This window comes from Berghia stephanieae, chromosome 2 (assembly GCF_034508935.2).
Source record: "Berghia stephanieae isolate SIO BIC M18660-M18661 chromosome 2, UCSD_Bste_1.3, whole genome shotgun sequence".
Taxonomy (NCBI): Eukaryota; Metazoa; Mollusca; class Gastropoda; order Nudibranchia; family Aeolidiidae; genus Berghia; species Berghia stephanieae.
In genome coordinates this window covers 39,157,685-39,183,724 of record NC_088361.1, presented here as the reverse complement: position 1 = coordinate 39,183,724, position 26,040 = coordinate 39,157,685, and the positions used below count along the sequence as shown (strand labels likewise).

The 26,040-nt window shown below is 35.3% G+C and overlaps 1 protein-coding gene across 2 annotated transcripts in view; it reads right to left on the bottom strand.

The window, feature by feature from the left end:
- Positions 1 to 11,850: 11,850 nt before the first annotated feature.
- Positions 11,851 to 26,040, bottom strand: part of LOC144964842 (uncharacterized) — a 46,865-nt gene continuing 32,675 nt past the window's right edge. For both annotated transcript variants that reach the window (XM_078899550.1, XM_078899552.1), the window contains 8 exons: positions 23,500 to 23,645; positions 20,927 to 21,088; positions 18,851 to 18,981; positions 18,144 to 18,246; positions 17,562 to 17,693; positions 16,501 to 16,586; positions 15,455 to 15,541; positions 11,851 to 14,574 (listed from right to left, as the gene is read on the bottom strand). In XM_078899550.1, coding sequence (XP_078755676.1) covers positions 14,484 to 14,574; positions 15,455 to 15,541; positions 16,501 to 16,586; positions 17,562 to 17,693; positions 18,144 to 18,246; positions 18,851 to 18,981; positions 20,927 to 21,088; positions 23,500 to 23,645 — 938 coding nt within the window. In that variant the 3' untranslated portion in view covers positions 11,851 to 14,483. The remainder of the gene's footprint in view (positions 14,575 to 15,454; positions 15,542 to 16,500; positions 16,587 to 17,561; positions 17,694 to 18,143; positions 18,247 to 18,850; positions 18,982 to 20,926; positions 21,089 to 23,499; positions 23,646 to 26,040) is intronic.

Genomic DNA, 26,040 nt, shown 5'->3' with positions numbered 1-26,040 from the left:
AAATGTATGGTTAAGATTTTTAGGTGATCTCAAACTAAGTACACTGATAGTGAGCTCTTGGAATCTACGTCTGTTCCCTATTTGAACCAATTCCCCTTTGTCTGCCTTATTCTTGGATGCTTTAATTGTAATTCTAGAACTTTTTACTATCCCATTTTCTTCCTATTTACTGGCGCTGATATGACCTTAATGTGTTGCAAGTACCGTAAAACCCTTAAAAATAAAGACTTCTAGGTGATCTCAAACTAAGTACTTTAATAGTGTGCTCTTGGAATCTACACCTGTTTCCTATTTGAACTAATTCCCCTTTGTCTTCCCTTTTCTTGGGTGCTTTAATTGTGATTCTAGAACTTTTTACTATCCCATTTTCTTCCTGTTTACTGGCGCTGATATGACCTATTGTGTCGCAATCGCGCTGTAAAACCCTTAAAAACAAACAATCAGCTCTCACTTATGAATTGTTATGTTTATTGTTTTGAATATATTAATGGTTTGTAAACATTTGAGTGTATTCCTCTCTTCTTTGTGGGATCCTGTGGTTATGTTTTCATGAGACTTTTAGGTGATCTCAAACTTAGTGCACTGATAGTATGCAATTGGAATATAGATATATTCCCTATTTGAACAACTCCCCTTTGTCTTATTTTTACCTGTGTGTTTTTAATTGTAAATCTAAAATTTTTGAGTTTCCCATTTTCTTCCTTTTTTCTGGTGCTAAAATTATCTATATGTCGCTAGCACCATAAAACTATTAAAAACAAAACAAAGTACCTACTTCCTAAAAGATTGCGTCATATTGTACAAGTCCACTAAAAGTGTTACAGGTGGGGATGTCTTTGGAAAGAAAAAAAGTTCCAAAACAATGCCTCCACTTCCCTTCCCCTACCCCCCTCCCTTTCCACTGAAATATTGTAAAAAGTCTTTTAAAAATCTTCCCAAAAAATTCTGGTGTTTTGATACAAAAACCTACTTCTATCAAAGAAAAAAAAATTCATAAGGTTCAGTTATTAAAAATAGAAGACAATCCACTAGCCAGCCAGTACTTCGATAATATTAACAATATGAATTATATCACTGAAAATGAATATTGTATTTTAATATCGCTGGAAAATGTATTCATTGCTTTACAAATTAAATATGTATCATATAATGGACAACCTGTTTCCTCTCTATTGTGTGCTTTATGTAATGTGTGTGCTTACTGTTGTATTGTTGGTTATTTGTTTTAAATCAACATGCATTTTTACACAGATGTTGAAGTATTGTAACTGTCAGTTAATGCATCAGACTGACTTCACATAATTGGCAGGAAGGCACTTACTGTGTCTTCTATCCCCCTATAATCTCTGTTTTTCAATACGCTTTCTGTCTTTGTCTTGGAATGAGATTACTTGGTTTTGTCGTGGCCCTGGCTGGATAACCCTGGCTAGGAGGGAAACAGTCAAGTTAAGAGTTTTGGGATGGGAGATAATATTTTTTGTCTTGTAAATCATCTCTGTTGTGCACTGTATTATTTTTGTTTTACGTAACCATTTGAATTTGTTCCCCTTAGTGAGGACATGTGCTTGTGTCAGAATGAGAAATTTTGGTGATCTCAAACTAAGTACACTGATAGAGTGCTCTTGGAATCTACACCTGTTCCCTATTTGAACTAATTCCCCTTTGTCTCCTTTTTTCTTGTGTGCTTTAAATGTAGTTCTAGAACTTTTTACTTTCCCATTTCCTTCCTTTTTACTGGCGCTGATTTGACCTTAATGTGTTGCAAGCACCGTAAAACCCTAAAAAACAAACAAGAACAAACAACGCATCAGAAACTGGGATATCCACCGGTGATGTGGGCCTTATGACTTTGAAGGACTTAATATCTACTTTTACTAAGGTATTTTATTTGTTTATCCACAAAAGGAAATATATCCAGTTGATCCCCCTTTTCATTCAACGATGAGCATAAATATAAACAATACCGCAAAACTATTTTGTATACTTATTTATTTTTATGTTTATTGTGCGGCTGAAGAATTGAATGATTTGGGAACATTCCTTTTTTGTGCTTTTAAAAAAAAGTGAAGTTTAAATAATCGCTTTTGATTTAATTCTGTTGAACCACCTTTCAAAAGATAAGACCAAAACTCTCTTTTTGCTATGGACCACTTGAAAAAGAAGCACGCCGTAAATAAATGAAGTGTTCCACCTCGTTTATTATCCAATGCAAATATTACTATTTTTTTCTTTCTTTCCTATTTTTTTGTTTTAATTATTTATTTATATATTTATTTTTTCCTTGATCCATTTACTTATGTGTCAGTTTAACCATGAAATTTATTGTCAGCAGGAGGGGGAGGCTTTATGGTCGCTTGAGGTTTCACCTTGTTCACTGTTTTTTAAATCATGAACAATAAATTGAAAATGGCAATTTCACGATAATAAATGTCATGTTATTGTTATTGTGTTTCCAGTTCTGATTGTTATTTCTATTATTATTATTATTATTATTATTATTATTATTATTATTATTATTATTATTATTTATTGCATTTCTGTAATAATCAAACATTACACCATGTGTTTATTAATGTTGTCACATTTTTTATCCAATTTGTAATGAATAAAACTCTAAAACAAACTCAAAACAAAAATGCCTAAATATTTTATTTTGTTTATTTAAAATAATAATTGTCATAAGCCTTAGTAGGGACCACCCAAATTTTCTCTATGTCTGTTGACCCCTACAATCTGGGTGGGGTTCCTGACCTCCCACAGATGGCAGGGAGGTACATACTGTGTCTTCTATCCCCTTATATCTGTTTTCCAACATGCTTTCTGTCTTTGTCTTGGAATAAGATTATTTGGTTTTGTCCTGGCCCTGGCTGGGAGGGAAACAGTCAAATGCATAGTTATTGTTTTGGGAGATGATATTTTTTCCTTGTAAATCATCTCTCTGTTATGTATTATTATATTTGTTATCTTCAATGTATAATGTAAGCATTTGAGTGTATTCCTCTTTGTTGGATTTTGTGTTTGTGTCCGGATGAGACTTATAGGTGATCCCAAACTAAGTACATTGGTGGTATGCTCTTGGAATCTACATCTGATCCCTATTTGTTCCCAGTTCCCCTTTGTCTTACTTTCTCTAGGGTGCTTTAATTGTAATTCTAGAACTTTTTACTATCCCATTTTCTTCCTTTTTACTGGCGCTGATATAACCTAAATGTGTTGCAAGCACCGTAAAACCCTTAAAAACAAAAAACAAAAACAGACCCCTACATTATGACTTTCCGGGTTGGGTCTTCTGACCTCCAATGGTGGGCAGGAGGTCACTTGCTGTGTCTTCTATCCACAATATCTGTTTTCCCTTTCCAGGGTCTGGGCGGGGTCTTTGACCTCCCACGGTGGGCAGGAGGTCACGCTGTATCTTTCTCCCAAAGTAGGCAGGGAGATACTTACTGTCTTCTATCCCCCTATATCTGTTTTCCAACTAGCTTTCTGTCTTTGTCTTGGAATGAGATTACTTGGTTTTGTCCTGGCCCTGACCGGATACCCTTGGTGAGAGGGAAACATTCAAATGTATAGTTCGTTTTGGGAGATGATATTTTTTTCCTTGTAAATCATCTCTCTGTTATGTAATGTATTGTTTTGTTTACATATTATATATGATTTGTAAACATTTGAGTGTATTCCTCTTAGTGGGGACCTGTGCTTGTGACTGGATAAGACTTTTAGGTGATATCAGACCTAAGTACTTCGATAGTGTGCTCTTGGAATCTACATCTGTTCCCTATTTGATCCAATTCTCCTTTGTCTTACTTTTTCTTGGTCCTGTTTGCTTTTAAAGGTTTTACGATCATTTCAGCATAAGTAACATGAAAGAAAATGGGGTAGTTAAAAAACTCTATAGATTTACAATTAAAAGCAAACAAGAATAGTAAGTCAAAGGGAAATGGTTAAAAACAAAGGAACAGATATAGATTCGAAAAACATACTATCGGTGTACTCAGTTTGAGATCACCCAAAAGTCTCACCCAGGCATAATCCCAGGATCGTACTCTCTAATCTCCCAAAACTATAACTACACATTTGACTATTTCCCTCTCAGCCAAGGACTCCGGCCAGGGCCAGGACTAAACTAAGTTAAACCCATGTCCAAGACAAAAAACAGAAAGCAAGTTGGAAAATAGATAATATAGCAAGTGACCTTCCTGCCCACTATGGGCGGTAAAAAAAAAGCCAATACACAATTGCTAACAATTCAGCATAGATGATTTATAAGCAAAAAAGTAAAATAAATAATCATAAATAGGACCCAAACAAAATTGCCACCAACATAAACCCGCCTGACTGCCTCGCTTTCATTAAAAGACCTTTTGTAGGCCCCGTAAAAATCAAAGGGTTTCATTGCAGAGCAAGACATGAACACAAAGCCATAAAGACACGACAAATGATAAAGTAGGGGAATGACATGGAATAGTTATAAGTTTTGTTATATTTCGTTCATGAAAGATAATAATAATAATAATAATAATAATAATAATAATAATAATAATAATAATAATAAAATGTTTATACTGCTTTCAATCTAATGAATAAAACAACTGTTAGTGTACATAAGTCACTAAGACAGCAAAGATGGATTACCCTCCACCTATTTGTCAGCCTAGAGGACATGTTCCCCCTTAACCCTCTCCCTACCATCCATTTTCAGAATTTTCCCCAAAACTTCAACCCACCCAACACAAAAACAGACATTTCTTACTCAAACAGAGAAGCAACAAGCACATTCTATACATAACACTGTTCGACAATATGAACCCTGCCTGTTACAGAATGTCAAGTTTTTATAGCTATAGCAAAAAGACATGAAATCTGGATGAGAAAAGTGATGGTTACATCGTAACAATGTGACGATTTCCAATAGGTGGTAAGGAGAGGGTTAATGCAATCATTAGTTTCATCTGTCAAAAGAAACTTGAGCTTTTTGTATACAGCTTATACTTATATATTATATGTTACCTATATATTAACCGAAACACTAACACATTCATGAAAACAAATTTTTGGTATTCTTTCTTCTCACATTATCATATCCGATTACTCTTATCATAAAAAAGTAGTCTTTCAGAGCCATTAGGAGCCTGCAAGAGTTTATCTCCGTACCCACAACGTGCAATGGGCATTAGCAATTGCTTGATACCCTTTTGATGGGACCACAAAGTACTTTCTACCTATTCTAATATATAGACCCAGCTACCCTATCACTTCTGGGTGGTCAGGGAGAGAGAGAAGGGGGGGGGGGGGGGGGGGGGGTTAGAAAAAATATGGATTTCACTCGGGATAGGCTCAGTCTCTTTGCATGTAAAGTGAGTGTTCTACCAACAGAGCTATCGAAATCCCCCACTCTTATCATCCTACTCCGATTTTATTATTGACTGATAGCAGGCCTGCAATGGAAGCTACATACATATTCTGTCAAGAGAGCTCCCAACATTTTTAATTTCCTTTTTTGCATCTATAAAGTTTGTTGATTTTATTATGAAGGACCACAAACCTGAGCAAAATTATTTCTATGGACGATCTAGGTAGATTTTACACTTAATAAATCTCACTTCGTTGGTAAAACCCCCGGAATGTTCCCAGTTTAAAATCTGTATTATACAGGTATGCGTGGCATAAAACATTACGCCATTTGATCCTAATTTCATATTTCAAAAATAGAACTGAAATCTTTATCATATTAATATACATTGTACAATACGCAAACATCATAATACACAAACACACACACACACACACACACACACACATATATATATATATATATATATAATAAAAATAATAATAATGCTGAAAACTTATATAGCGCTATAACTCCGAGACACCAGACTCTAAGCGCTTAAATTACAAATTACTTTGGCTGAAACATACTCATTCACACACACAAGCACACACACACACACACACATACACACACACAACACAACACACAACACAAACCAAACCTATCTTGCTTCTCATACCATCTACTAAAATCGAAACAAATATGTTTTAAGCGAACGTTTAAAAATAGACAAAGATTCTTTTTCACGAATGCTCTGCGGTAAGGCGTTCCAGATAGAGGGTCCGAAATGAGAAAAGGATCTCATTCCAGCATTTTTCCGAATTCGAGGGACAACTAGTTTTGTGGAATCACTGGCCGAACGTAAGGGCGGGGTTTTGAATATCTTTCAATTAGTTCTGAAAGGTAGGAAGGGGCAGTACCTTCAAGACAACGATACACTAAAACACAAGCTTTGAATTTAATTCTTTTCTCAACAGGCAGCCAATGCAGGTCATGAAGTAGAGGTCCGGCAGAGTCGCACCTACGCTTCATAAATACTAGTCTGGCAGCGCTGTTTTGGACAATCTGAAGACGTTTCAGATTGTATTGCGAAACGCCAAACAACAGAGCATTACAATAATCCAATTTCGATAGTACGAGGGACACAACCAGGTGCTTGGTCACATCCTCAGATATGAACCGTCTAATGGAAGCAATCTTTTTTAGTTGGAAAAAGAGAGATCTAACCAAATTATTAACCTGATGCTCCATCGACAGTCCAGAGTCTAAGAATGTGCCAAGGTTTTTCACTTTGTCAACAATTTGAATAGAGGCATCCCCCAACTTCAAATCTGTTTCACTTTTCCACTTCCTGTTCCCCACATACAGCACCTCCGTCTTATCATCATTCAGTTTCAGTCTGTTCTCATTCATCCATTTCTTAACACTTTGGATACAATTTTTACTATTGGCTGATACTTCTTGTAAATTTCTCATATTGGAAACGCAGTACAATTGCGTATCATCAGCGTATTGATGGTAAGACAGACCAAAACTTCTGATGATTTTAGACAGAGGGCCAACGTACAAAACAAAAAGAACGGGTCCAAGTACTGAACCCTGGGGAACCCCACAATCAAGAAAGATTTCCTCCGATCTATATTCATCCACCGTAATAATCTGTTTACGATTAAACAAATATGACCTAAACCAATCAAGCGCTGCACCAGACACGCCATGAGTAATTTCAAGACGTTTGAGAAGAAGATTGTGATCAATAGTATCAAAAGCAGACGATAGGTCAAGCAAATTCAGCAAAGAAAATGAACCATTGTCTATAACAGAGAGGAGATCATTAACAACCCTAACAAGTGCGGTTTCCGTCGAATGATGTTGCCTATAAGCAGACTGAAATTTTTCTTCAAGACAATTATTTTTAAGATGAGACAGTAATTGTTTCAAAACAAGCTTTTCTAAGATCTTAGAGAGAAAAGGAAGATTAGAGACAGGGCGATAGTTTTTTAAGTTCTCTTTATCGAGATCAGGTTTTTTCAAAAGGGGTTTGACATGAGCAACTTTGTAAATGTCTGGTACAGCACCTGACTGCAACGAATTATTAACAATACATGTAAATGGTGTTAAAATTACATCAATGCATTTTTTTAAAATGGCAGTATTTAAGGGGTCTAAATCACAACTTTTAGTTGGAGACGACATAATGCAATCACGTAAGTCAGCTTCAGTAATCTTTGAAAAATGTGTTAACGAATCACCATGAAACTTGTCAAATGTTGTAGGGGTCGATTCAGACGAGAGTTCCTTCCTGATGGTATCCGTTTTTTCTTTAAAATATTGACCAAAGCGAGTTGGTAGATCTGCACGATCGATTAAAGATGGGAGAGCTGGTTGCGTCTGTTGTCCCAGCAGTTCCTTGGTCAAGGCAAAGAATTGTCTCGAACGTCCCACGTTTTTGAGGCTTTCTTCATAGAATTTCTTTTTGGCCCTGAAATTGACGGCTTTTGCATCATTTCTAGCCGCGATGTATCGCTTCTTATCGACAGCATCTCTGGACTTGAGCCATTTTCTTTCTGCCCGCCTCCTGGCTAATCCATTCAATTTTATTTCGGTATTATACCAGGGTGCTTGACGTCTCACTTTTACTGCTCTAGTTGTTAAGGGAGCATGCTTGTCCACCGTACCAACAATTGACTCGTGGAGACCATTCGCATCATGTTTATTTTTAACGTTATGGTCAAGGTCTTGTTTAAAAATGTTCATGTTTATATTCTTCAAATTACGAGATGTTATCATCTTTTTTACTTCGTGCTTCATTGGAAATAAAACGCAAAACACAATTAAATGATGGTCAGAGATTAATTTATCAATATTTGAGACAGATGAAGAGAGAGAATGTTCAATGTCTGTAATGACATGATCTATTGTGTGGCCATGGTTGTTTGTAGGACCGCTTACAAGTTGAATATTGTTGTTTGTGTCAATAATCTCCCGAAATACTTTCGATTCATTTTTGTTTCCGAAATAATCAATGTTAAAATCACCCATAAAAATATTATGCTTTTTGTTAATGGATTGCATTGACATAAATTCTCCGAACTCAGATAAAAAATCAATTGTTGATATTTTGTTTTGTTGGCTTGGTGGTGGGCGGTAGACACAGTGAAACGACTTTTTAAAATTATTTTCATGAATGGCAAATCCAGCGTATTCAAAACTTCTAAAATTATCATGGTGAAATGATATCTTGTCAAAGAGTGACAAGTTGTAAATAATTGCAATACCACCTCCTTTCCTCCCAATGCGTGGAAATGATTTAATACAAAAGCCTTCGGGTGTAATTGCTTTCATAATTGGATCATCATATGAATGATTAAGCCATGTTTCCAAGATGACAAAAATATTAATTTTATGATCTTCAATAATGTCGATTATGTCTTGAGTTTTATTACGACACGATCTAACATTTAGTAATCCAATTTTTAAACTGGTATGATCACTACGTGCAGCTTGTTGTTGTTGTTGTTGTTGTTGTTGTTGTTGTTGCTCAAGACGGTGCTGTTGCTGCGAGTTGTTGTCATGGTGGTCGTTAATTTCATACTGACTGTCACGGACAGTGTTGACATTTGACAAGGAACGGTGAGGATTACTCATTGAAGTGATTAGATTGGATGGGGGACGAGTATATATATATATATACAGACACATATACTTGTGAAATTGGTAAGAAGAGTAAGTATTTAGCATACTTTAAAGTAGTGGAGGCTTCTATTCTAATTTTTAAGGATTAAGTAGTAATCAAGAACTTCATCACTGGGAAAATATTGTGGAAGAAGATTATTTTGTGAATTTTCTGGCCAAAATAAGGTTCTTGGCAAATCAATATGGCTTTTTGGATACAATGTTTATTTTTTCTCAGGACAAATTTTCTTGCCTTCCCTTTTGGGATCCAACGAAGGCACCCTGCCTTAAAATCTCTGGCACTGATGAGACATTGCCTCGATAACATGGTTACAAGATGAGGTGTAGAAAAACTGAAATCTGCATTTGATGGGATACAAAAATGTCTGGCAGGTATAAGGTATAAAAAATTATTTTTCATAACACTTTATTTGGTTTTATTATTATGCTCAACGTACTTAAAGATTTTATTTCCCCTGTCATTTTCTTAAAGATGCAATCTCTTCACACGAAAAGGAATCACTTTTCTTAAATCCAGGTGTTAGCTTAAGTTTTGTTTTTTTCTTCTGACCGATTTGTCAACCCAGAATTGAGTATCTGGGTCAGTTAGATGTGGCAGAAAGTACTAACATCTGTCTATAAAGTATTCTTATTGGTTAACAACACAATGAAACCAGGATAAAACCCAGGCTATGGGTGCCATATGTCTGATGGAAAGAATGACAATGTAAGTCAAGATATAGGATGATACAAGCAGTTTAAACTGATCCTGTACTGTTTTATGACAAAGTCGACGTAATCAAATACCTTCTATGATAAGACCCGAGAAAGCATGAGTAAAATATCTGTCCCAAGGATTTAAAGCCAAATTTCCAGTACAGGTTGTTAAGCTTGAATAACTTGAATTAGAGATTGAAGCAAACAAAGCATTGTTATAAAAGAAAAAAAGTCCTTTAGCACTTTAAGCCCCATGGAGCTGGAGTTTATCCCGATTTCTATAATATGAAGTGGACAATAGCAATTAATTGCTACCCTTTGTATAGGACTCCAGTCTATCACAAAGTATCTAACAGTCTCAGCTACCTATCTACTGCTGGGTAAAAAGGGAGGTCGGAAAAAATCTCATCTGCACCTGGGATCGATCTTAATACCTTTACGTGTGAAGCGAGTGCCCTACCAACTGAGCTATTGGGATCTCTGGTATTGTTATAGTTAAAGAACTGATTTAGCCATCATCTGACATTCATGTCACTAAGAGACGTTTTACCAATACTACTACATATAATTCATACATTTAAATATCCACTAAACTCTCGACTTAATCAGAACCATTTTGAAAGACAACAATAAGAAAAATCACAATTTTTTTCAAGACTAATGTTTTAAAAAATTAATATGCTTTTAGATACAGTATTAAACAAAAAATAATACAATAGTTCTTGTTGAATGTGGATTTTTTTTTGTTTGTTTGTTGCTTTAGGTCTCTTCCAACACAATTGAGGTTATATGAGAGACCGCTGAAACAAAAAAACAAGCAATCTAACAAAAATAGTACAAATGTCAATCAAAATCATAACCTAAAGATATCATAAGCTAAATTATAAATAACCAAGAACAAACAGGCAGAGGATTTACAGGAAAAAAAATATCCCCTGTCAAAAATACAATCACAAACCAAAGAAGCAGGATAGGCTAGTAAAGAGAAGAAGAAACGACATCACTATCGGATCGTACACCCATGCGAACATCATAGGTATATGATTCAAGGGTGATGCTCCCATCCAACCACCCGCTTGAATGTGGATTGACATCACAAATGGTTATTATCAATAACATTATTTATTCAAAATGGGCCTTTGTCATATCTCTTTTCGATGTAGGTACTTCTTTGTCGTATTTGAGTTGTATTATATAACAGATTGACATAAAGTATGATATAAATATCATGTTCATATATCACAATAAAAAGTCATTTATCATTAAATAAAACCCAACGTGACTGCTTATCGACTTGCTCAATTTATAGCCGACGCTCAGACCTTCCATAGGCAACAAACAAAAAAGAAATCTGTAAATTCAATGAAAAAAACTAAAAATCAGAATATGACCTAGTCTAGCGTAAAAAAATCTGTATATCATACTGGTTAAATCTATATAGGTTTGGAATCTTGTGGCCCTCTCCTTTTGTTCCTCTCCGCCAATTTAAGAAATTCTGACTGTTATGAAAATAAAGTTACTTGTCGATTAGTAAATATGTCTGTCACAGGAGGACATAATTAATTAATTGTGATACAGAGCCATAACCTAACACCATCCCACTTCACACGAATGTCACGTCTATCTCCAGTATCGAAGATGCAACAGTATGGAATTTATTGGATTGGATTTGCATTACTTGTAATATCGGCTAACCAAGTGACAGCAAGACTGGATCACTTTCAAATAATAATTTCTCCCCATTACTCTTTGAATACATTGCAACTGTAACTGTTTTAAGGAAGACAGCAGTAACAGCAATTCAACTGAGTTGTGGTTGCCCTCCCGGTGAAAACAGGCCAGCAAGATACAATACAATTTCAGATCAGAGTAAAATCGAGCACTATATGTAAAAGCTTAATTTTGACTTTGATGGCTTAAGAGCTCCCCCCCCCCCCCCCCCAAAAAAAAAATAAATAAATAAGTATTTAGTTAGTTCTTATATTATCTTCTAAAACTAAAAGGCTAACCAGTAAAATGTATCCTTTCAATTGCAATGCCTTATACATAACACATTATTGAAAATATCTTATAAATCACATGTTCTGGATTATGTTTTAATCATTTTCGTATCTGATGAATTTACATTTTTGGCGATTAATTTTTTTAATTGGTCAACAGAACCTGCGTTTTTTGTTTCATATTTAATTTAACTAAGTTCAGTTATAACAGCTATTACATTCTCTTTTGTTCAATGTTTTTAGGTTGACAGGCAGCCTTGTTCATATCAGCACAATATAATTTCACAGAGAAATGCACTTTAAATGGCAAGAATAGAGAAAATTTTATTAAAAGCGTCATTAAAAATTACAACGGTTTAATATCACAAGCACTGGTTGTGCGTCTAGGGTAAGGAATTCAGGAAGACTGAAATAAAGAAAAACTGACTAGTTGGGAAACCATCATTTAAATCATGAAAGATCTTCTCAAAACAATGGCATCATGAACGGTTTTTAAACCCAAAAAAAGGCACAATATCAAGAGTAACAATTTAGAATACGCAAATATGAATTTATGGGAGTGAAATATTGACAATTTTAAAGATTTATATCAAGGGATGAGTCTGCAGTTTAAACATTCTTGATGGATCATCACATTAAAAACTTATTATTACTTATCATTTATACTGCGCAATATCCACTAAACATGCTCAAAGTGCGTTACAAGGGGTCTGTAGCCAATAGCAACACATGTAGGACAAGACATGGTGCCTCCTTAATCGATATTACAATATTCTCAACAGAGACAATGCCATTAACGGCCATGTATTCATTTTACAGCGAGAGAATATGAGTAAAGAGCCTTTTCCAAAGACTCAACTATGCGCCACTCACAGCAGGGATCGAAACCCTGGATCTTCTGATCTGAAGGCAAGTGTCATATCACTAGACTGCATAGCCGCACACATATTACAGTGATTAACCTCCAAAAGTGTTAATCAGTTTATAAAATTAACCCGGAAATTAAAAAAAAAATGTGATGTTTGATTTTATGTCACAACGATATAGAGCTCCATGTTATAATAAAGGGAAAGCACCCATACTGAAGGAATGGATTTACGACTAGTTTCAGTCCCTTGGATTGTGACATAACAATAAATATAACATTCAAAATGATTTATTTGAGACTTTAGAAAGATTATTCATATATGATTTTTCTTCACAACAGTATTCACTGGGTCGGACGCGAGGGTTAAAACAATTGAGCACCGAATTCTCATAATACTGAGATTTTTTTTGGAATAAAAGCGCCATAACATTAAGTATCAGTAGACAAGTGATGATCATTGACAATGGTTGAGATAGATTGGTTGATTTAAAAACTAAGTAGGGGTTTTGTATATTTTGCAGCATCTGAACAGTTACTCACCTAAATGTGTTACAATCTTAATAAAAAAACAAAAAACATTGTGGTCAGTGGTCTGAGGAATCTTCAAAATTGAAGTTATAGACCAAAAAGGAAGAAGTCAAAAGAAGGCTTTTGACTTTGAGGTTTTCCATTTTCTCACCCAATCACTCTTGATAATATAAAAAAATGAAGTCTTTCTCTATGATTTTAAAATCAAGTCAAGTTCTCTTTCAGAGATGAAAAAATAAAGGCTGTGAAAATCATATATTATGCGTATTGTTTAGTTAATCAACCTTTGTTAGGGATTGCTGAATGAGCCTATGTAACCCTTTAGAAATGTCCCTCTTTCAGGCTAGAGAATTCATTTTTGATTGCAACAATAAATAGGGAAAAATCTACAGTTTCATTAAACCATTTCAATATGCCATGCTGCAAGACAATTGAAAAGACATAGATAAAAAACAAGTTGTCAATGAAAAAGTCATGGAGTAAATATTTTCAATCCCATTGAGTGACAAAATATTGTAGAACCAAAAACCCCTGTATTTAAAAGCATGGCATCTTTTCATAATATGGCATTATTTCATATTGCACTATTTTCTATGTGAGCTCAAAAAGAGCATAAATGTAATAATAGATAATCATTTATTAAGATTGGATATCAACATTAAAGTGGAGTTATCAAATGTTTGCATTGTAATTGTATTGTTTTGTATTGTTCAGAGTATTTAAAATACAGTGACATAAAACAATACATGAAAACAATTAATGAAAGAAAACGTAATCATGACAAATCATAACCATACATCATTATTATAAAACTACTCCCTTTGTAATTGTTAAGCTAGTAATGAGTAATATAAATATTCTTAAGAAATAACGTGTATGGAGAAATGCAAGAAAATAAAGAATGAAAGTATCACCGTGTTAGGGCCCAAACCCTAGCCAATCAATATGACACCCACCGCCTGGCGGACACAGTTCAGAAAGTGAATTCACTAGCACTGAGCCATCTGGCCACTCAAAAAAGTGGCTTTCAAACTGAGTGACTATTGTGTGACCCTTTATTTCTCATCATTACTGATATAATTACCCACTCCACACGTTTTTTTTTTCTCTCATTCAAATAATGAGACACGGTGGTGGATGATACTCTTAAGTTTTATTTTCCAAATTCTGGTAAGTATTTGGCTTTTTATAAAATAATTGTAAGACAGATTTTAATAAAATCTAATTGCATTCGAACCATGATTTAAAAAAGCTTTGCATCACCTTTTAAGAAAAGGGAATTAGATGATGATAAAAAAAAATCTCCCAAATTTTCAACCTTGAAAAGAAAACTTGAAACTTTTATGACAAATGATTGAAATTATTATTGCTTTGTTTGGATTTGTTCCAAATTCTGGCGATACGCTGCCACTTCTCTACCTTCCCAGTTGGCATTCTTCAGGGGCAGCATAAATCTGGAATGTTAAATAAATAGAAAATTATCTATATTAATCTTGAAGATTTTTAACTGTTATGTGAATATATAACTTATATAAAAAACAAAATCAATAAAACAAAACAAAACAACAAAAATAAGCAAAGAATAAGTCAATAATGCTACTGACAATGAAAACGATAGAGACATATTGACAGATAATGCCATTCCACCCCATTACAACACTGATAAGACTCAACTCTCATTATGATTTCCATCACCTGATGACAAGTCTTAGATTGTTTACTGAACTGATTAAAAAAAAAGTAGTCCTTCAGAGCTATTAAGCCCATGGATCAGAAGTTTATCCTGATTTATATAGCTTGAAAAGGACAGTAGCAATTGCTCGCTACCCTTGGATGTTCGCTAGTCTATCCCAAAGAGCTTTCTGCCTGAACTAATAGACCAGCTATGCAATCACTGCTGGGTGGACAGGGGGGAGGGGCGGAAAAAAATCTTGACTTCACCCAGGATCGATCTCGGTCCCTTTGCTTGTGAAGCAAATGCTCTACCAACTGAGCTATTGAGAACCCCAATAAAAACTAAGCCCTGTCTGTTTAGTTAGTCCTTGAATACAAGTACATATTAGGAGGTCCGAACACAATTGTGGGCTTGATTGATCATAGTATATAGAACAATATTTTGCACTAGTTTGCGAGTATTTCCATACAATGAACCCCTAATGATTTGGGTAATCAGACCTTCAAAAAAGCACACGTAGGTCCTCGGCGTTAGTCCTATTATAGACAATATTAAAAGTTTTGAAATGGTTATACAAAAATTAGAAAAAAATAATCAAAAACTGTAAATTATCTAAGAAAGTGAAAATTATTTGACATTGCCAAAACAAAAGTTTCTACCTTTCCATGACCTCTCCCATGACTCGTCTCTCTGTCTCGTCCAAAGGTTTAGTAGCTGAGTCTATGTTTTTCTTGATATTCTCACGGCTGTAGTGGAAATAGAGAGGGTGGTTGAGGAAAAAAAAAACAACAAAAAAACAAAACAAAAACAAAACAAGGAATGACAACTCAAACAGGTAGTACGAGTAGTATAGGAACAGGAAACTCAATCAGTCATGTCTTTGTACACCATGAAAATGGACTGTATTTGACTTTACGCCTAAACTTTTTACTGACATCGCTGTCCACCAAAAACGGTGATTGAGTAGGTATCTATTTTTTAACAAAACTTAGGAAAAGCTGGGTCCATTGTACTCTTTATTCAAAATTTTAAATACATAAAAACATAAAAAGGAACTTTATTCGAACTCTCTGATTTCATCAACGAAACAAATACATTAGAACTTTGGTTATCGACCAATATTAGTTATCAAAAAGTTTTCAAGTACCAAATCATTCTTCTCACAACAATCAATGTAAAAGTAAAAGTTAATTTCCAAATATCAAACTGAATATTTAAACAGAACTAAGTATAAATTATCCATTATCAATGTAGCAACAATGTTAAGGCAAATAAACTTTTAAAACACATACTGAGGTTGACATTAATTGAATCACATCAGTCTTAGAAGAATCACAAGTTGCATACCTATGTTGTCACTTAACTTTATTTCATAGAGTTATGTCTTTAAAAGACGACAAGGAAATACACCCCATGGTCTCATATCCAAATAAAATACCCCCCGCCCCCCCCCCCCCCCCCAATTTTTTTTTTAAATACATAAAATTATATTTTAAAAGACAAAAAAAAAAAAAAAAAAAAAAAAAAAAAAAGAAAACAAGAAAAACTAAAATGAAAACCATACTAAAAAAAAAAAAAAGAACAGAGAGGAGCTTAAAGGAAAACTGGAGATGTCAACATCATCGTCATCATCATCATCACTATCATCAGTAGAAGACCAATCACGCATGGAATCATGTTTGAAACAGAAAATTGTCATACCAACCTGGCTGTACTGACAAGACACGTGGGAATATCTTCTTGGTCAACAGAGAATTTCAAGCCAAGTCTGGAGATGTCAACACCTTTTTCCTGTGTAAAGGACAATATTTTGGAATTTATTATAATTATCTCTCTCTCCTCCCCCTCCTTACCATCATCATTATCCTTGTCATAGTCTTCATAATCATATTTAAACAAATTAATCAACATTTATAGAACACATTTCTATGGATCCATCGTGCTCACAGCACTTCATAATTCTTCATATATTTTCCCAACCAGCCATTTGGAAACAGATTTCCATTTCAGGTTAGACAAAACACTACTTGTGCTTCCTGTTCTCGTCTCTTACAACATCCGTCACTAAACTATAGCCGTGTACACATTCACAATTGTATCTTCAAAAACGCAGAGTAACAACATTTCCCATTTTCTTCATCATGTCATAGTGATGCCCACTCGTGTGGCTTGTTAACATTAGAGTGATGCATGAGATTGGAGACTGAAATTTGATTTTCTCTGACTAACATGAGGACGATCAAGGTCTATTTTTTTTATTTTGAGTTTGAAATCCTGACAAGTGAACTTATATAAAAACACCATCTCGTTTTTCTTTATCACATTTATAAAATGGCCAACTTTTCAAATAAGTGGAAATCCTAACACGAGCTAATGTCATGACCCAAAATGGCAGCATGTTTGGACTGCTATGAAATATAATCTAGATTGAGATTGGTAAACATTAAATACTCTATATTTATTGTTCCTTGTTTTAATTCACTGGTCAAAAAATCATAATCCTGGGACATGCTAGAGTCGTTTCCATACATAAAAAATAGACCAATCTTTCTTTTTTTTCTTTCTTTTCCTCCCGTTTCCAAATCAGGACAGTCCAATGGATCCTCGTACAAGGATCGGATTCATTAACATTTAATTTAATTTGTGTGATAAATATAATATAGAGATTTTTTGATATATCCATGAAACATGTCTGAGTTTTTCTAACGTCATTGGACAAGTGACCCTTCAATGAATACAAAAAAAAGATAAACACTTGATACATACCGAGCAATACTGAGAGGCCTGAGCACACGCCTCCTTGATGTGGTCAGTGGCAGGGTGCCATGCTGGAGGACCTCTTGTAGAGAGTAGCCCCATGGAAATGGGAGATGCATTCACAACACCAACTCCCTTTTCCTGAAATGATAAGAAAGAAAAAGAAGAAATAAAAAATAGAACCGTAGAGTGTTTCATCAAAAACGGTAGTCAATAACATACAACTACTAACTAAAAACGGTTGTGAATTTACCACCAACGATAATAATAACAGTGGTAGAGGTAGTAGTAGTAGTAGTAGTAGTAGTAGTAGTAGTAGTAGTAGTAGTAGTAGTAGTACTAGTAGTAGTAGTAGTAGTAGTAGTAGTAGGAATAATAATAATAATAATAATAATAATAATAATAATAATAATAATAATAATAATAATAATAATAATAATAATAATAATAATAATAATAATAATAATAACGTATATAAGTGATGCATATTCCCCCTAAATGGTGCCAAATACAGATGTGATCTAAAACTTGTGATACTTATATTGAATCCGTATTGTTCTGTGCCCATTTCGTTCCAACAATTGACTTTACCTTGAAGTATGGTAGCCAGTCTTTGAGAGCATTGTCATTCATTGATCCACGACAGTATGTCAAAATTGTGTCAATTTTCACTGTACTCCTATCTAACACTGTCCTAGTGGGTAAAGAAAAGTGAAATATAATTATATTTATGAATTTATTGATTTTATGTATATTGCTCTCAGGAGTCTTGGAAGCAGCTCAATTTAAATTACTATACATTCTAAAAAGGCTGTAATGAGTGAGCGAGCTGATGTCACTCAATCTTGAATAGGATGGCTTCTTGTTCACGATATTATTTGGATAACTTCTTCTGGAGTTTCTTATGATTCTTTTTTCATATTTTCTTATCATAGATGGATTTTAAAAACAACTGTGTCACTTTTAGATGATGTAAGTTGTTCTGAAAAGTGCGTAAAATGTGACTTAGGAGGTTTGTAATGCTGGAAAACATTTTGGACTTCAGATGTGAGATCGGCAACATTCTGAAGATGTCTGGCAAGGAGATAATTAAATTGAGTTACAACAGCTTTTCAGGGATCATAACAATATAGTGTAAAGAAAATAAGAAAAATGAAAATAATCTGATAGGATAAGACCAAATCCACAAAAAGTACATGTATATCAAATTGGTAGGAATCGTCTTTAGAATTCAGAGATACCCAATATATTTTGCTCGTTCTGATCCTTAAAAAAAAAAAAAAAGTGAATTGACATACTTGAAATTGTCCAGAGGATAACCAGTGATCCCAATAAACGTTGCCTTCCCAGAATCTTTCACTTTCTGAAGAGCTGGAAGAGTTTCGTTGATAATGATATCTATATTTGGGGCGAACTCCATGTCATGGATCTGCAAGTCATAGAATAAAACCTAAATAAATAAAAAAAAATTTTTTTTCAAAAAATCTACTCCCATGTACGTTTACTTAGACAAATATTTCAGCATTGGTGGCGAGCAAAACAGTCACGTCTTGTATTAATTTGTTTCAAAGTCAAACGATTTTATACTGAGAAACAATGATTGCAGAATTGTATGACGCTTTACATAATAATTCTATTTGACTCATATTATGTGAATGAGTGCCTGACTACAGTTAGTGATGGATATTGTATGAGTGCTAATAAAAACTGTATTATGTCGTCCTGTATGAAAAACACATTTGGTTTCATATGGCTTACTGGTGGGATAAATAAAGTATTGGGAAACCCATTGGCCACGGGCTGTGAATGATTGTTTAACTCACTCTCTCACTCACTCATTCCCATGACCAGATGGCTGTCGAGGGGAGTTGCCGGATGCTGCCTTTAAAATCCGGTGCCACACATTTTGGTCAATGGCCTTTTCTATCAACAATGCTGTTTAAATAGCTGATTAAGTGACAATCCTGCCGAGCATATGTCGGTTGCCCGCATCTCATAAATAGCCTATTTTCTTCCAACCTTAATTTCAAGTAATGAACACTTGCAGTTTCAATGCGTTACCTCTTGAGCTTTTTTAAATACAAAACTTGTGCTTTTATATAGAGCAATATCCACTAAACATGCTCCCTAGCCAACAACAACACGTAACATATAGGACGTGACATGACGCCTGTTAGGCGCTATTACATATTTTTCGGACAGAGACAATGCTGTTCACGGCCAGGTACTCATTTTACACATGAGTATGATGAGAGAATGTGAGTAAAGAGCCTTTTCCAAGGACTCAACTATGCACTGAGCGAGACTCGAACCCAGGACCTTCCGATCTGAAAGCGAGTGTCATACCACAAGACCACATAGCCGCTGCGTTACCTCATGATTTTCAAACCTACAGCGTACTTTGTACCACTGCATGAGAGTACCAAACATATTTGTATGATGTACTTATAAACATTGGGGTGTTTTGCTTATTTTCCTAATTGCAAAATATTGTATAATTGAGATACGAACTTTGATAATTACCATGGTATGAATTATTTTTTTCGATAATTGTGTATATAGTAATTAGTAAAATAGTAAATAATCAATTTAAATAGTGCCAAAACATCCACGTTAATCGTGCTCTGCGGCGCTTTACATAATAAAAAAAAAAAGAATATCTATCATTTTTTTTTAAACAGCGGGTGAAAAGCTATATTATTCAGTTAAATCATATTTACAAAATCTTTTCTTTTCAAGTAAGATGGATCTCTTGAGAGGACAAGGGCTAAATGATGAATTTCCAGCTCAAAGTGCATGAAATTTTCATTTGAATTGCTAATCAGTAAATAGCATTAAACAACCCAATAAAAACAACAACAAAAAACAAAACAAAAAACAACAATAAATCAAACAAAATAATAAAACCAAAAAAACAACAAACAAAAAATATAAAAGTATAGAAAAAGATTACAACAAAAACAAAAAAACAAAAACACAATAACAATTTAACAAAAAAAAAATAAAATAAAAACAACAAAAAACCCGACAAAATAATAAAACGAAGAATAACAACAAAACATATAAAAACAATTAAAAAGACAAAAAAAAAAAAAAAAGAAACAACCAAACAAGGAATAAAAAAGTATAATTTTAAAAAATACAATAGAGACCCCCACCCAAACAACAACAAAAAGAAAAAGCAAAGCAAAAACTAAAACAAAAATAAATAATAGAATAAAAACAAAATAACACCCCCCCCCCCCCCCCCACCCCAAACAAAACAAACAAATTGACAAACAAAACCGCAACATAAAAACAAAAATAAAACCCCAAACAAATAAAATAAAAACATAAGACAAAACAAAACGAACTAAACAACAAAGCAAACCTACCTGTAAAATATCAACATAGGACAGATTCAATCTTGCCAAACTTTCATCAATACTCCGTAAAACCCTTTCAGCACTGAAGTCAAACATTTTGGACACTTCTTTCTCGTAGCGGCCAACTTTTGTTGCAAGGTAGAAACTTTCTCGTGGCAGTGAGGGTAGGATCTGGCATGTAAATGAAGAGTAATGCCGTGCTTTGAAAAAAACAAAAAAAAAAAAAAAAAAAAAAAAAAAAAAAAAAAAACCAAAAAAAAAAACAAACAAAAACACGTATTCAAAATTTTGGCCAGAAAACTCATTCTTCAAATAGTGATCGATTAAAATGACTCTAATCTTGGCAAAAACTCTCAAACCTACCTCAAAAACAAATCAACGTGGATACCAAAAGATGGGTTTTGAGCGCGAAATGTTCCATGTAAACTAGTGCCGCGCTGAAGACCGGTCTAGACCGCGGTCCGACGGTCTTTTAGCTGTGAACCGAAGACCGGTCCCATAGGGGAAGATCGGCGGCGGTCCTCACTTCTTATCACCTTTCAACTAGTGCGGGGCGGTCCTTGCAAGGACCACGGTCCTACGGTCTCGCGCCATAGCCTACAACTTCCCCAGCGCAGGGTTGCCAGATTATTTTTCAACAAAATGCCAGGGGAAGACTCAAAAAATGCCAAAACACTCAAAAAGATGCCAAAGTCTGTTGACTCCCACCCCCACTAAGAAAACTACTCACTTTTGATAGACAATTTACTATCATATCCTGGTGGCTTGCGTGTTTTCTTTTCTTTTTCTTTTATTTTTTATTTTTTTATTTTTTATTTTTTTGAATTATACTAAATTTCCTGTTGGGGTAATTATTTACCTACTGACTACTAAGTGGAGTGCTAAACCACTACACCACGGTTGGATTTTAAGAATGAAAAAGAAATGTGAAGATGTTTGTTTTTACGCGTTTAGAAATAATTAAGAAAAGGTGTCATTTGAAGTATAATATACAAGAAAAGAAAATGCCAAATGCCAAATGATTTTTCTAATGCCAAACGGTTTTCAAAAATGCCAGATTTTTGGAATCTGGCATTTAAAATGCCAAACTGGCAACCCTGCCCCAGCGATTCGTTGCTTCGGTTGCCTATCTTCCACCAATCACCACCCATCCCACTTAATTAATCGCACCCACCCCCCCTTTGCCATACACTAAACGACACAGACGACCATACAGGCAGACGACCACCAACCTCCACTCCGCAAACCGCCCTTTCGTGTGTGAGATGGGGGGAACAGGAGGCGCACGCCTTGGACGATTCCATATATCGGGGTAAATTTCAAAATTTACTACACCATAATGATCGCAATGACAATGATCTATGGTGAAGGCATGACCCCTCTTCTCTAATGGGTTATTGTTTGAAATGTATGTGACTACTAAAGATGTGTGTGTTTGTGTGTGTGTGTGTGTGTGTGTGTGTGTGTCGAACCTAGCAAGTAGCAAATCCGATTTTTTGTTTTCTTTTGTCCATCTCTTGTCACCACTCCTTTCTATCGCAGTGTTGTCATTTAAAATAATACAATAATATTAAAATTTCGTTGGTGTTTTTACTAATCAAATAATATGAGTTTCATTAGTTTCTTCCTTCCAAAAAACCCAGTTATAACGTCTGAATTTTAAAAAAGTCCAATAGAATATTTGGGGACCCCGATAGCTCAGTTGATAGAGCACTCTCTTTATACGCAAAGGGCCAGAGATCGATCCCGGGTGCAGTCGATTTTTTTCTGAATCCCTGTCTACTCAGCAATGAATGGGTAGCTGAGTTTGTTAGATCTGGCGAAAAGTCACCATCGACCCCTCTTATTACCTCATCCACCCCATCTTATAACTTCACGTCTCTCTCTTACTCTTCAATGCTCGCTGCCCTCTAATGTGTGTGTGTGTGGGGGGGGGGGGGGGGGGGGGGGGGGGGGAGTGCGTTGTGTATCAACGCCACGAACAACTCGATCAACGCCTTGGGCGATGCCATTATCTCCGTTAATGGGGATAAATTTCAAATTTTATTAAATTATCGAAGTAACAATGAAGTACGGTGAGCAAATAAAGAAGGCATCACCCCTCTTCTCTAATTAGGTTACAATTTGAAATGAGTGTGACTACTCCGTGTGTTTTACTCCTGTAGACCACGGTTTTCATCGTGTAGCGGTCTTTAACGGTTCAAGAATGAACGATCCCATGGTCTCAAAGGTCAAACCGGTTCGAATTTCCAACAGTCTCTCAGGAATGTTCAATGTCGAAAAGGACCGGTCCTTGCGGTCTTCATTTCCCAAGGACCGTAGGACCGTGGTCCTTAAGCTTGCCAAGGACCGCCCCGCACTAATGTAAACCATAATTATCTTCTGAGGCTGGTATATTCATTTTGTTCAAACTGTAATTTTGTTTTTGTTAGCTAAAGAGGGATTTTCTATTGAGCCCCAAATCTTTCCTATTAGTATTTTTTTCTATTAGGCAGCTGTGAAATTTACTTTAGTTATAATACTATACAGACGCACACAGACAAGCCCTCCCACATACACACATTCACAAAACAATCACACACCTTTCCAAGAACAGCCTCCGACTTTCCCTGTCCATACCAGGGTGCAGTGTCAACATAATTTATTCCATGGGTCAAGGCAAGGCGAACGACGTCCAACGATTCTTCATCATCGGTGTTACGGAACACACTGCCCAATGAACTAGCACCTGTCAAAGTAAATGGGAAGCATTCAATTATCGGGAACCGTGAAGGTCGTCGTCCTTTCACTTTCCCCACCACAACCACCATCACTACCGCCACTACCACCTCAACCACCAGTACATTCAATCACCACCATTCACCACCACCATCACTACCGCCACTACCACCTTAACCACCAGTACATTCAATCACCACCATTCACCACCACAACCACCATCACTACCGCAACTTCCACCTCAACCACCAGTACATTCAATCACCACCATTCACCACCACCATGACCACCATCACTACCGCCACTACCACCTCAACCACCAGTACAATCAATCACCACCACCATCGCCACTACCATCATCATCACCATCATTATCATCTTATTGATTAAGGTTCGTTTACAAGCATTTGGTTCTCATCTTCCTCCTCCTTCTCCCCCTCCTCCTCCTCCTCCTCCTTCTTCTCTTCCGCCTCCCCATTCTTTTTCTTTTGCATAAAAACCGATGACACAGCCAAACGTAGTATAACTTAACACGTTTACTCATTTCCCTACATTGTTAAGTATAAATCATGAAACCTATAAATACCACTTGAATCCTATTCGTTATCCCGATACTGCAAGACTGAATTTCTTGCAAATCACGAAAAAGTAGTATTTCAGAGCAATAAGGCATATGGAGCATGTATTTATCCGGTTTCTTAAGCGTTTAACGAAAAGTAACAGTTGCATGTTACCCTTTGGACAGGACGCTAGTTAATCGAAGTTTATCCATCAGACCAGAAAAAAAATCCAGTTACCCAATCGCTGCGTTCTTCTTCTTCTTATCTTTATAATAATAATAATAATAATAATAATAATAATAATAATAATAATAATAATAATAATAATAAATAATAATAATAATAATAATAATAATAATAATAATAATAATAATAATAATAATAATAATGCACATTTGTTAAGCGCAACTATTTTACTGCATTTTGCAGGCTATGGGCACATTATAAACCTTGAACATTCATAAAGTGCATATATCCAATAAATGTTCTCAAAGCGCTTGCAAAGGATCCCAAGCCAACTGCAACATATAACATTATGAAGGTCGTGATATCAGGCCTGTAAGACGCTGTTACAATTTTTTTTCGACGACGCTGTCATATACAGCTTTTAAACTGTCAGGTACTCATTTTAAACTTCAATACGGTGAGAGGACTCAACTTCGAGCAGCCCACATCGGGTTCGAACCAGGGACCTACAGGTTCGAAAGCGACAATCATACCAGTCAGTAGACTACATAGCCGCACAAGAATGCAATAAAACACTCCCCGCACCGTTTTGCTTTTTCCTCGTGAAAAAGTCAAATTGTTATTTCTGGTAAGATTAACATCAAACGCCGTCTGTAAAAAATTAACATTACTACGGTAGATTGTTTTCTGTTGTTCTTTTCACACCATATCACAATCCTTTCAATTAAGTTGAGTGTTTCTTTATTGCTAGCATCCGTTGAGAGGAAAGCAATTCATCCCTTCTTATCTCATTTGGTAACAATACAAATACATAATATAATCAAATCGTCCCAGCTCATTGCTACACATTAAAACATTGTCAAGTTAATGGCTGTTATTTAATTTAATTAACCAGGACATATTTTGTGAAAATGGATAGAGCGCACGGCAACAAGTGATATTATAATTTAATAAACCAAGACATATTTTGTGAAAATGGATAGAGCGCACGGCAACAAGTGATATTATAATTTAATAAACCAAGACATATTTTGTGAAAATGGATAGAGCGCACGGCAACAAGTGATATTATTAGTGTCAATTCTTTCCCACATAGGTGCTGGCGATTGATTGAATACGTGACTGTTTAGGATGCTGCGAAACAGTATTTGAAGTTATTACTGTTTCGATGACAATGACATGTGTAGACACTTCTATGATTTCTATGGATGTTGACGGTTTTGAGTAGTAATAGTATTTGTGTTTAGTGCTACCTATTGTCTTTTTATAATGGCTCCTTAGAATACTCTGTGGATACTGTGCGTTGTATAAATTAATTATTCCTATTACTATAACATGCAGTAGCTGGATGTACTTACACACCGAAAAAAGAAATCGCATTGCTGCATCATGTCAACAAAACGTTTAATCGCATCGGACAGCCATTACATCATTCTTACTACTCTAATAATTCTATCTACTTTTGCCTGCAGGCACACATCAGCATGCGGAAGAACAAGAGAAATTATAGTAAAAAAACCATATTATCTCCAAGAGCAAATTACGAACAGATCGGTTGAAAAATGCCAATCCGGAAAAGCAGCTGAAATTTGCAAGGGTTTGCCATATGACAGCATCTATCTGCCAAACGTGCTGGGGCAAGGGCTTAAACAAGCTAAT